The following is a 12,507-nucleotide window of genomic DNA, read 5'->3' on the forward strand; positions in this document are numbered from 1 at the left end:
TGAACAGTTCTGATTTAGCAATCGATTTCACATAGACCGATTTATTTTTGTACTGAACTAATTGCATGCATGGCTATATATTTCCTATGTCCCTGTGTTTTAGAAAAATACTGATAAAAAGCATTAGGTGATTAAAAATTCAGATTGCTCCATTAATCAAATTTAAGCACGGAAACATACTTGCCTTCTTCTTTTTAACTTTTCATTATTTATATTTATATTTCCAGAAATAAAGCATGGAGCAAAGTATTATTCCTCGCACCTTGTGGACTAATGACAGCAAATTTCTCCACCATCATGTCACGGACTTCTTCACCAGTGTACAAGTTACACAGGATATACCAGCTGGAACATCATTTGGACCTTGTGTTCTTCATTATACCTTTTATGACACTATAGCCTTCATTGCATTGAAGTCCTTTGACAAATGGAATAAATCATATGTGTTTCGGGTGAGTAACATGTTTGATTTAGACTGCATTTTTATTTTAGACTGCAGGATTTGACTAGATTTACAGAAATTGTCTTGTGATGTAAATGAAACATGTAATCCAGACATATCATTTGTAATAAACTATACACTGCAAAAGATCAATTGGTAACTATTTTAATGTAAAAATGTAATTTCCTAATGTCAGATATGTCCCAATGTCAACAGGTAGATCCTGAGGCGATGAAAGGTTCTCCAGTAGTGCCATGGCTACGGTTAGTACAGGCTGCAATGAGCGCAGATGACCAGAATACTGAGGCCTACTTGAAAGGAGGACAGCTGCACTTTCGGACTATTCGAGATGTGAAACAAGGGGAAGAACTGCTTGTTTGGTATGACAAGGAGTTGTCACATCTTCTGGGGTTCGAAGACATAAAAACAAAAACCCTAACAGATGGTGAGTATGAGCTGCTTTCAAGGATTTTTAATGGAATAAAATCATTATTTAATGCTTAAGTAATATGTTAATTAAATAATTTTAATTGAATGTACATTCAAATTGGTTAACAATGTCATGGAATGTTTATTCATAGGTCATATTCAAAAATAAAACAGGTCTAAATGGCTCTTCTTCAAAACTTCCAAATACTTTGGTATTTTAGCTATATTAATTAAAAATTAAGCAATGTTCCAGTAAATGTTTAGTTTGTAAATTATTAATATTTGAGAATACACACACACACACACACACACACACACACACACACACACACACACACACACACACACACATATATATATATATATATATATATATATATATATATATATACATACACATACATATATATGCAGAGAGCCATTTTGTTGTCATGTGAAAAGAAAACCACTGAACACGGAAGATCCCTTTAGACCCTGAATATTTGGCAAAAAAAAAAGTCCATAAGATGCATAAAAAGCAACTTATTCATTATTCAAAGATTTACTAAATTTGTATTTAATATGCAAATGTAATGAATAAATGAATTAAATGAATTAAAATTAATTGTTGCTTAAATGTTAAGTGTCCTGATAGTGATATTATCATCGTGGTCTGAAAGCGTTTGTATCTTCATATGCAGGCTACACATGTACGAGATGCGGCCAGGCCTTCAAGAACGAAAATCCTTTCCTTGCCCACTGCCGTTTTTTATGTGCGCAGGAAAAAGTAGATATTATCCGACCAACCACCGAACAGAAACTAGAAGTCAAGCGACAACGCAAAATCATAGATTTTCACAACATTGCAAGAGATCTGGAGCACAAAATAAACAGTTCTCCTGAAGACTCGGGCATACCTAGAAAAAGAAAACAAGAGGGTTCCCCAAGTCCCCGGAGCAACAAAACTGTTTTGTTAGAGAAAACCAACATCACTAATCACAGCAAAACCGCCAACGTCAACAAAGACTGTCCACTTTTCCAGGATTTGTCAGGATCAGACAACTTATCAACAAATGAGTCAAAGATAAGGAAAAGCAGCGCATTTACCGAGGTTCAAAAACCACCAGAGCAGTCATCACGGGATGTAACGGAAGTAGGCCTGCAATCCGACTTCAGCGCCTTCTCGTTCGTTGTACCCAAGAGCGCGCACTCGGAACAGAAGAGCGCGTTTTGTGAACCCAACAAACGCACCATCACCGAAGTTCGGAATTCTTCACCACCAGATTCGGATAATATCTCACACTCTTTCAAATCAAAACCTTCACTAGGATACAGAAATGTATTGGCTTCGCACCTGTTTCACGCTGACTTGCCAAGCGCTCATGCAGGTGGAGTGATGTCGGCTCCTCTGGCTGGAGGAGGATCCTTTTATTACTCGCCCGAGCATTGGACCAGATCTATAGGTGGACAGCTGCAATCCACATCTTCTTTGACACTTCTACCCCCTACTATCACACAATTGGGCGTTTCAGCGCAGAACTGGTGCGCCAAATGCAACCTCTCATTCCGAATGACCTCCGATTTGGTGTTTCACATGCGCTCCCATCATAAGAAAGAGTTCGCCGCAGAGGCTCAGGTGAGGAGGAGAAGAGAGGAGAAACTCACCTGTCCCATCTGTCACGAGTACTTTCGAGAGCGTCACCACCTCTCACGTCACATGACATCACATAATTAAGAAGAAAAATGCCATCGCACTTTTACAAGGTAGCCTATATAAAAGTAATAAACATGCAAAGACCATTTTGCATTTATGGTCAGCCAGCTGACAAAATATGCTATAAGACCGTTTTGCTAACGTACCCTTTGAGAATGAAAACGTTATTTCTTAGTGTTCTCTAAATATTCGAAATGTTAAATTTTTTAAATGTTGGAAAAATGTTAATTAGCCTATCCTAACCTTCAAGGGAAGGGAACGTTCCATTAGAGCATACAGCAAACATTATGAGAATGTTACTTTTGATTGTTCTTTGAACATTTTAAAACAAGTAGTTAGACGAACGTCCAGCTAAAACATTCCAGTTTTGAGAACATTAAAGACCAGATAACTTTGTAAACTTTCTATTATCGTTACTGGAGATGTGGAAGAACGTTGAAAGTTTGTTTTAAAAAAAAGCCTCTGTTAGCCCGGTGGCTTATGGGCTATAACAAACATTGAGAGAAAGTTACCGGAATGTTTCGAAAACATTTCTTGTTAACTGGGTAGGTTGCTATTAGATAGGGGAAGTATTTTTCTGTAGCAATACATTACAGAATGATAAAAAAACTCGAACCTTTCAACCATTTACCTTTGGTAAAGTTTCATTGTCTTTTTCTCCAAAGGTCATAGTCATCTCGGCAATGCAGTCTTTTAAATGGTGGGCTTTGGTAGTGTAATTCAGGATAGGCCTGCATCGCCACTAGGTGGCTATAGACATGAATAACTCTATTTAGAGGTAGCGGTACCTTATACATTTAGTTGTGACTAATACTGTTGAATTTCCTGGTCATTTTCAATTTAACAGTGCCTTACAAATGTCAGGATGATTAGGCCTACATGTAAATGCTATTGAAAAACGGTAGAATAAAATATTCAGCATTTTTAGGGTTGCTAACAGCTGAATAAAACTAATAGCATTGCTTTGTAAAGAGATTTTATATTTGAAATGTCCATCTCTTCAGAATGTCAAATCTTTGTTACAATGTTCTTTTCAGATGACATTTTTTTATTTTCTTTTTATCAGCACAACGACAAGGAGGATGTATTTATTAAAATATTTTCTTGTTCTGTTCTTTTTGAGAAGTCATTGTATTTCATTAAAGATTTTGAGCATATTCCCCAGGTGTCTGCCTCTGTTTTGAGCCATAAAGAAGTATGAAGAATTTCAAATACTAATTTGTTTTAGAGAACAGTGACACTAATCTAATTCAATGTAGTTTTAAATTAATTTTTAAGTATTTTTAGAAGATAAAGTGCCAGTTTGTATTTAAAAATACTGCCTTTAAAAAATAATGAGGCTGACCATTTTTGCATTTTAATTTTATTTAAATAATTTTGAAAAAGTGACGTGCATACACTCACATACACTAACACTGCGTGACCGGTAGAGCGCACTCTCTAATAACTCTTTAGTCCCCGAAGCCTCATGACTTTACCATAGCTGTAATGTGAGGAAGGAGTTATGTTCACATGATTTCATTTTATTTTTTATAAAATCCCCATGCAAGTCTCCGTTTAATCATAGGCATAAAATCATAGGTAAACTAAACACTGAAAAAGTGAACGCCAAAAGTTTTGACCTTACTGCGAAGTTCAAAAGGAAGCCCATCTGTATTTAGCGATAAACATTCTGCTCATTCAAGAGAGTAAATACTGAACTTCTGAAGACATTCGATTGAATGAAAAGATGTGTACACACTGGCCTAATATTGCTGCAATTAGAAGCCCAGCGGTCTGTTCGTGACGGTAATCACTTGAAGAGAGTCATTTCATACACACAGAAAATCCTCTGTTCGCTCTAAAGAGCATCTTTCATCGCTGCCATTAATTGATCAGGCCTCATTTGGAAAACTAAATATTGACTTTGGTTTTCAGTAACTGTTGAATATTTACATTTTGACGAAGCCTCTGGTGTCCTATACAACTGATTTAAATATTAAAGTGCACCCCAGGAAACTAAACATTGCCTAAAGGGGATTCACCTGAGAGTTTCCCTCAGTGTATCTGGGCAGCTTTTTAGTGGATGTTGGAGTTACATTCTAACATTCTTCTGCTATTTTATGGACTCTATGGGAGACCAAGTGATCTACAGTTTAACAAACATAATTCATGCCGACAGTGTCAAAACAAGCCCGAGAGAGGAAAACAGCTTTTGATACTGTGGAGGAGACCACTGATCACCTCATCAGCTTGGTGCCACCAAATTTCTATGGTAATAAATTAGTCAGTTGATGATAAAAATGGTTTTACCTATCCAAGGTTTGCTGGTCAGGTGGCATTTGTGGATGATCAGTTAAAACCAACAAATTAGGCTAGTTTAATCTAAAATAAGTTTTTGTATTCACATTTGTAGTTATAAATAGTAAAAGCAGCAGACACACTCACAACTCTTCAGTCTACATAACTAAACATGTTGACATTTTCAAGTGTCCCTTTTTACACACTGCACAGAGAAGCCATTCAACACTAAAACTCGCACAAAGGAAAGACAGCAGACAGTAATTGGGTTCTGTTCTGTGAAAACACGCTTCTCTCATTTTCATTCACGGGCTAGTGGGATTAAAAGGGTTTACGGCAAATTAGTTTGAGCTGGGTGACATCATCTGTTGAAGTAAGAGTTGGAACTTCCTGCACTTTGAGATCTGATGCTCTTGAAGTGCACTGAATGTGGGAATTGAGGGTTAGAGATGTCTTTGATGTCTAGTTAAATAAGTAATGTACCAGGCTGGTTTCTGATGTCAATGCTAGTTGTCCAGACATTCTTTTTCCTTTATTCGTTCTCTTCGTTAAGTGAAGAATATGTACAGATGCAATGCAGAAATATGCAGCAGAAAATACAAGCTGGTGGTTTAACATTTATTTTATTCTACTTATTATAAGGCTAGTTTTCATAATTTAAAACACATTTACAAAAATACATTCTCTAAAATATAATATACTGATTCCAAATGAACAATTGTTACATATACACACAGACACACTTGGCCCAAATACTCCTTGCTTACGGCACCAAATTGAGATCAACAAATGAGTCTGAATACAAAAAAAGAACCTCTTAAAATCAAACAAATGCACAGGAAAAACGAGTCAGCACTAGCCATCAGGGACTGCAGCGATTAGCAACACTCAACCTTTTAAGTTCTGTTTCAAAACTAAGTTCAGATTAGTTACTACAAGACTGCTTTCCAGTCACACTAATAGTTTGATGTTGATTAAAGGGTTCACACTTTTCACATGTACTTCATCATTAATAGTTTTAAATGAACCAAATATCAAGTTACACTTCGATTTATAGTGAACACCAAGACATTATCTTAACCTTTAAACTAAAACATTTATCTGAATAATAAAATAATTCTTTATTCTGATTCACTTTCCAATGTAATCCAACAGATCTGCCAAAAAAAAGGTTTGTTATATTCAATATGCTTTAAAACCTCAATGTACATCCAGTAATCTACAAACATGAGTCCAACAACCATTTATGTCACAGCCATAACAGCGAAGCCGACAATTTATTTTTAAGAGTAAGTGCTTATGTTACTCAACTAGTACAATGAAAAATGTTTCCTTTGTGTATAAAAAGAGCAAATTAAAATATCACTTGTAAGCATTTATAAAAATGAAATGCAGTCCTTAAAAATGTGTGCACTTTCTAACAAGTGCAAACTAAAGACAATATGCCTCTTCAAAGTTAACCACAACAATGCCCATTTGTCTTTCTTTCCTGTGACCAGCGACTCTATCTGCAAGCGCACGTCTCCACAGACATGTTGGGGTAGATCTTCAACACAATGTTTTTGCTCTCATCCAGAAATAGAACACTGAGGGGTTTCATCTTCTCTGGGACACAGCAGGGCTCTGGGATACCTGGAATTATCCCAACAGCCTTGACTATGCTCTGGATGGTTGCATGGTTGGAGGGGCGGACCACCTGAAAGGGGCAGAAAAGAGGATAATGATGTATGGTAGTGGTTAGATATGCAACTTTTGTTTTGCATTCTTCAATGAAGCAGAGGAAATTATGTCTTTCAATACCCTTCTATTATTCAGAACTCAGGAACTGTATAACTGGCTAATTTCAAAAGAAAATGTGTCCAAAATGTGCTTAAAACCCCTATTAAGCATACTATTATTTAACTGTAATTGCACATAAAGTCTGTGTGCTTTAGTTGTACTGGAACCGAAACATTTTCTAAAGGGATTCTTTGTTTAAAACCTCTGGCTAGAAAAGCTGTATTAACCATAGTCATTTTTAAATATTTCAACATGTCTAAACGATTCACATTCGCATACGCTGATCCTCGCCATGAGGTTCTCTGACCTTTGGAATGGGGAATTCACACGTTCCTGCACAGTAGAAGGCATCGAAAGACTTGGGAGACAAGATCCATTCGTTCCACCCGATATCTGCAAAGTCCACCTTCAGGTACCTCCTGGAACAGCTGCGAGGTTCTTTCCACTGTCTCCTCCGAGCCTTCTTCATGGTTTTCTCATCAAACTGGAGAACCTGAGACTTGCCGAATCCATCAGCATGCTCCTGGCCTTTCCTCCGACGTTCTTTTTTAAAGGGCTTTGGCTTGAGCGCAAAGTAAGCACTTTCCCACATATCGTGCTGTTTGAAGCTGTTGTACTCCACCTCCGGGAGCTCGTTGTTCTCAATGGGATCAGAGAAGTCCAAGTCCAGTTCCCGCTTCACACGTATGTCAGGTGAGGAGTCTGGAGACAGAGTTGGCTGCTGGTCTGCAATGAAAGGGTCATATCTCTGTAGGCTCACAGCCACGCTGTTGGGCTCTGAAATGGCCAGGTCATTCGCGTACACCAGCAAGTATGGAAGGCTGGAGGATGGGAGCTGGTCCTGATACCTTTGATACTGCTCTCCATAGTCAAACTCCACGGTGATCAAAAGGTGATTCTTATCTTGGGCCTCCTTTATAATGAAAGACACATCCTTGCTCTGCCAGGTCCCACGTCTGTGAGGAACTATGGTGATGTTTCTGAGTAGAGATCCTGTGGCAGAGCTGAAGGAGGGAGACCGGAAAAGAAGACGAACAGAGGGTAGCAGATGTGGATTTGGGATGCGACAAGATGGGTTCTTGAAGCGTTTGCAGAACCAGGACCTCTGGCGTGGCCGTTTGTCAAAAAAGAAATGAAACGTAGATGTGAGAATCACCTCAGACCCCTGAAGAGAAGTAAGATTCAACCAGTACGAGACCCTCTCCTCCACATTCTCTGCAAAGATACGAGAGAAACTGCTGAGTTACATATTATGAAAATGGTCTCAAACAACAGGCTTTTTGTTCAGTTTATGGGGTTGGGAAAGCACAAGGAAGTGAAGAGACATGTTACTCCTAGAGCAGACATATGGAAATGTTTATTTAGGTTCCCTTAAGAGTTAGAACCTGCAACAATGTTTTAATCAGCACTGATTAAATGCTTTAGCAGACTGCAGAAAAAAAAGACTGCTTTGTTTCATGAGAGTGTAACAAATTGTATTTTTTTTAATGTTCTTGTTTAAACTGCTCTGTTAATATTAATGTGAAATAACTACAAGAGACACAACAATTATAAGCCTGCTTTTGACAATGCGCAATTATCATGCATGCACAGTTATGTCTGTATAGATTAATTCTAGCTAATATATACTTAACTGTTTTCAAACGTTTCATTAACAAACGTTCACAAATTGCCTGCGGTGGTAACCATGGCAACAGTGCAAAACACAGCATAGTAGTGATATTATTTAGCATATTATATATTTACACAGTAGGCCTACAGACTCATACCATGAAAACCTAGGAGTAACACATTTGCGTTGCACAAGACAAACTTCAAAAGAGCTGAAAATGACTGACAGAAATTAGTCTAAAACCCAACCCAAAATAATTACATTTCCTGCTTCTAACAAAATCTTAAAAAAAAAAAGACTTGCCATTTTCAGGTAAACCAAAACCAAGTCATTCAAAAGACAAAATTAAGCTAAAATTAATAGCCTACCAACAATTGTAATCATTGTCGAATTTCATCAAACATTTGAAACTTAAAATAAATGCTATATGTATTTGTAGCTACATTGTTATGCATCATGTATTTTGTTTGTTTGTTACTTACCAGGTTTTGCTTTAAAACTTCTTACGGTATTTCCCTCCTTGAGTCGGTTAGGTTCAATGTTGTACTTCTCATAGAGTTTAAACATATGTTGTGAGAGCGCATCTGTGGCCACGAGCGCGTCTGTCGTGCGGTCGCGCGCACTTCTCCAAAGTTCAGACGCGTCAGTATCGGAACCGACCCAAAGCAGTAACAGGTGCGTCAAAAATACATATTTAACCGTCATGTTGCAAAGAAAGAAAAGCTTCCAAACGATTGAATGCCGTCTAGCTCAAAAAAAAGGAAGAAAAAAAACGCGTTAGCACATAGCCTACTAAAACAAGATTTCCAGTAAGTAGCCTATGATAACTTCGGAGTGACGTTTTCCAGTGATGCGGTGATTCCCGCCTTTTAACGCAGTGAAGAGAGCAAGTTGTTACAGTGTTTCAAAAGTTCTGTCGGTCTCGTGCTTAACCTGTGATACATAACTTATTTCTTCTGACCGCCACTATCCACGGGAGCAGGCATAAGCGGAGTGAGGTGCTGACGTATCCGCCCATCAGCCAACGGGAGCAGCTGCTACATTACACCCGATCCAGCAGGAGGCCAACAAGAGGACAAATCCAGCAAACATGCACTTTCACAGTTTTAAGGTGCTAGGTTATTGCACTGTTTTTCCCCCCTTTTCCCAACAAGCCCTCAAAAAAGCTTTCTTTTTCATTCAAAATTACTTTTAAGATATTATTATTGTATAATGAACTACTAAACCACCGCTATCATGTTAATAGCTTTTGATTAAATATTTTTTTTGCTTTGAATAATCACATTTTTAAGTTACACTTTGATTTTACACATCAAGAAGTGTCATTAGCTACTACGGACATTCATCATAATACTAAAACACCTACGTTCTAGTTTACTTTTTAAAGTAATTCAATATTTCTTCAAATATTAAAGGTTTACATTATATTCAACATGCCATAAAACCTTTTTGTATGCATCCAGTAATCTACAGCCATGAATATGAGTCCAACTGACATTTATGTCATGGCGATGACAGCAAAGCTGACCTGTTTTAAGAAAGCAAGCATAAGAGCTCATGTTACTCATCTAGAAAAATAAAAAAAAAATTCCTTGTGGAAATTAAGGAGATGAAAATATAACAGAAAACGGAATAAATAAGATAAGAGGCCATTTGTGCATTTTCCCTTCTTTATCAGTAAACTTTAGAGTAAACATGAGAGTGCAAATGCATAAATCCGAAAGGCTACTTTGAAAGAGTTTTGAATATTTGTGAGTGCCTTTGCTTGATTTCATTATAGTGATTTCATTCAGTACATGAAGCACACTGGGGGAACGGCCCTGTCACCTCTGTTTTTTTGTGTGGAGTGTCTGCAGCGCTGTGCCAACAATGCTGGTTCTGTGAAAGCCCGCAGCTCCAGTGGAGAGACCATAACAAGCCCGGCCGTTTGGTTCATTACGTGCCATTAAACACCTCCTGTGGCCCCTGGGGACCCCACTGGAGACCCCCTTTTTTCTTCACACTTGAATGTGTCTTAAATCTGCATTAAAAATCTGACGTGCCTGCCCACTAGGACACTGTTACTGAGTGAATCAAGGGATAAATCGAGTAGGAGGGGAGATACCTCTGCTCTGCTTTGTTTCCACCCCTCTTTTTATTGTCCAACTGTGGGAAGGTGAAGCCATTAAGCTTCAGAACCCTACACCGCTTTTAAAAATGAATAAACAACAGAACAAGGGTGAAAGAATTCAAATTAACTCTGGTTCACAGAGACCTTTGAATCTTCAATACGAATGCATCACTTGCTCTCTATGGCACCTGGGAGAGACCAGTTCTTCCTCAGATCCTGCTGGGTCTGGATACTGAGAATGAGTCTTTAATTAACAAGCTAACTACGGTATGATGCTAATAAGCATAAGGTCTTCTTTAAGGCTTGTCTCTCCAGGACAAATTCCCTTAATGTGTTTGTCCTTTATTTTGAAACAGCTAGTCCTGGTCTCATAAAACACACTAATATTTTTTTGTCTCCTTCTTTACCTCCCATTCATGAGCTTTATATGGGGCTTGTTGCAACATCTTTCATTGGTTGGAAGTTTTTTTTTTTTTTTAAAGTAGAAGAATTCCGTGAATGAAAGATTTTAAACTTTGATGTATAAGGTTATACTGCAAAATCTCATATTTTTTTATTTTTATTTAAACTTAGTTAGATTTTATTTCAGAACTTTTTACGTTTCTTTCAGCCTGACACATAATTGCTTCACTCTTTGTGTGAAAAGGACCATTTGTCTGGGCCTAGCCTGCCCACTGAAAAATATTTAATCACAATGTTCTGTGATTCATATAAAATTAGCTAAATTCTTCCATGCCTTCTAGCTGGCAATTGTTTGCTTGACCTCATTTGATTTTTTATTTTTTTTTATCTCATACCACAGATATCCATGATATATAACATTTTTAATTACTTTTCATAAAAAAGCTGACTGTGGCGAACCACTCGTAACTCAATGTGTTTGTTATTTGATATGGCTAGCAAGAACAAATAGTGTTGCCTAACTCAATTGCCTGTAGTTAAGCAGTTTTTGTGGTTTGCTTTATAAATGGCAGATGGGTCTTTGATTTCCTGAGGCTATTTTTTTTTGCAAATAAAATAAGGGAAGAATAAACTGTCATACGTGGTCAAATGAAACAAAATAACATTCATTTTAGTCTAGTGACAAATGCTAGATCATCATGAAATTAGCATTTGTAATAGCATGGAAATTTCTTTAAGTAAATAATTAGTTTCATGTAGCTGAATCCTTCACTTCCCTTGGGGATTCAGTACTGTTTATCTGATTCTAGTATTATAAATGTGTTATAAAAAAAGAAACAACTGCACTGTAAAATTAAACTAGCACAGAGAGAAAAATCTTAACATTAATAATTATTATTTGACATAAAAGCTCTTCACATTGCCACTTAGAAAGAAATGGCTCCCTCCCTTCATTTTATGTATATTTGTAGAACTTCAGTAAAAAGGAAGTGTCTGCTGATATTAGAAGGTAGAGGGTCAGGTCCTTTGGCACCAGGACAAATACACTTTAAGCATCCATCTGTCAGCATCAAGATTTCTGAAAGGCAGAACGCAAGTAGGTGCCTGCTCTCTGTGTTTTTTCTTTCCCGTTTGTATTGGCTGTGTGTCTCATAGCTCAAGTGAAATACAATTATCCCTGCAGTGCCTTGAGTGATCAATCACGTCTCAAAATTCCGGTCCTCTTGGACCTGCACAATATCAACGTGCCAGTCTTCCCAAATGGACCTTAATGGCAAAGAGCATTCTCTTCTGGCTTTAGTTACTTCCAGTACAAATGTTTTAAAACTGCTGTTAATTAGAGTCAGTTGCAGTATTGAAAGGTAAAGCTTTGGATTTATTTCAAAATACTCTAAAACAAGTAAATCTAAAGGAATGTAAAGGATTATTAGAAAATATTTTTTTTGGGTTAATTCTCTGGATTTATGAGAATGATAAAATCATAATAGTAGTGCTATTCTTGCATGAAAATTCAGATAGATAGATCGATAGATGGATAGATGGATGCTCTAGTGCCATTTCATATTCAAATTCTCTTGTTCTCTCGATTTTGCAGCTAAAAATAGTATAAAATGTAATTTCAGGCCAACCAAATCATTTTACTTGGCTATGAAAATCACTGCTCCTGGTGAGGTGTTATGAGTAGGTTTCTGTATATTTAAGGCTTAATAATATGTAACAACAACATAAAACATTAACCATTCCCCAATCTATCTATTTTT

General features: G+C 37.2%; 2 protein-coding genes across 2 annotated transcripts; one reads left to right on the plus strand and one right to left on the minus strand.

The window, feature by feature from the left end:
* The first annotated feature begins 183 nt into the window (after positions 1-183).
* On the plus strand, positions 184-3,721 carry LOC132156971 (PR domain zinc finger protein 8-like). The gene is made up of 3 exons (XM_059566063.1): positions 184-452; positions 659-887; positions 1,552-3,721. The coding sequence occupies exons 1-3, from the start codon at positions 237-239 to the stop codon at positions 2,583-2,585; spliced, it is 1,479 nt and encodes a 492-aa protein (XP_059422046.1). The 5' UTR covers positions 184-236; the 3' UTR covers positions 2,586-3,721.
* A 1,730-nt stretch (positions 3,722-5,451) lies between these two features.
* gdf10a (growth differentiation factor 10a) lies at positions 5,452-9,228 on the minus strand. The gene is made up of 3 exons (XM_059566064.1): positions 8,718-9,228; positions 6,931-7,838; positions 5,452-6,540 (listed from the first exon to the last, which is right to left on the minus strand). Exons 1-3 carry the CDS (start codon positions 8,938-8,940, stop codon positions 6,349-6,351), a joined length of 1,323 nt encoding a protein of 440 aa, XP_059422047.1. The 5' UTR covers positions 8,941-9,228; the 3' UTR covers positions 5,452-6,348.
* Between the last annotated feature and the right edge of the window lie 3,279 nt (positions 9,229-12,507).

This window comes from Carassius carassius, chromosome 14 (genome assembly GCF_963082965.1).
Source record: "Carassius carassius chromosome 14, fCarCar2.1, whole genome shotgun sequence".
Classification (NCBI taxonomy): domain Eukaryota; kingdom Metazoa; phylum Chordata; class Actinopteri; order Cypriniformes; family Cyprinidae; genus Carassius; species Carassius carassius.

Excerpts from the sequence above, each read along its gene's own strand:
- LOC132156971 (XM_059566063.1), top strand. The coding sequence starts at position 237 with ATGGAGCAAAGTATTATTCCTCGCACCTTGTGGACTAATGACAGCAAA. Across the intron at positions 453-658 it reads ATAAATCATATGTGTTTCGG|GTAGATCCTGAGGCGATGAA; the intron begins GTGAGTAACATG and ends CAATGTCAACAG. Across the intron at positions 888-1,551 it reads AACAAAAACCCTAACAGATG|GCTACACATGTACGAGATGC; the intron begins GTGAGTATGAGC and ends CTTCATATGCAG.
- gdf10a (XM_059566064.1), bottom strand. The coding sequence starts at position 8,940 with ATGACGGTTAAATATGTATTTTTGACGCACCTGTTACTGCTTTGGGTC. Across the intron at positions 7,839-8,717 it reads AAGTTTTAAAGCAAAACCTG|AGAATGTGGAGGAGAGGGTC; the intron begins GTAAGTAACAAA and ends GTATCTTTGCAG. Across the intron at positions 6,541-6,930 it reads GTGAATTCCCCATTCCAAAG|GTGGTCCGCCCCTCCAACCA; the intron begins GTCAGAGAACCT and ends TGCCCCTTTCAG.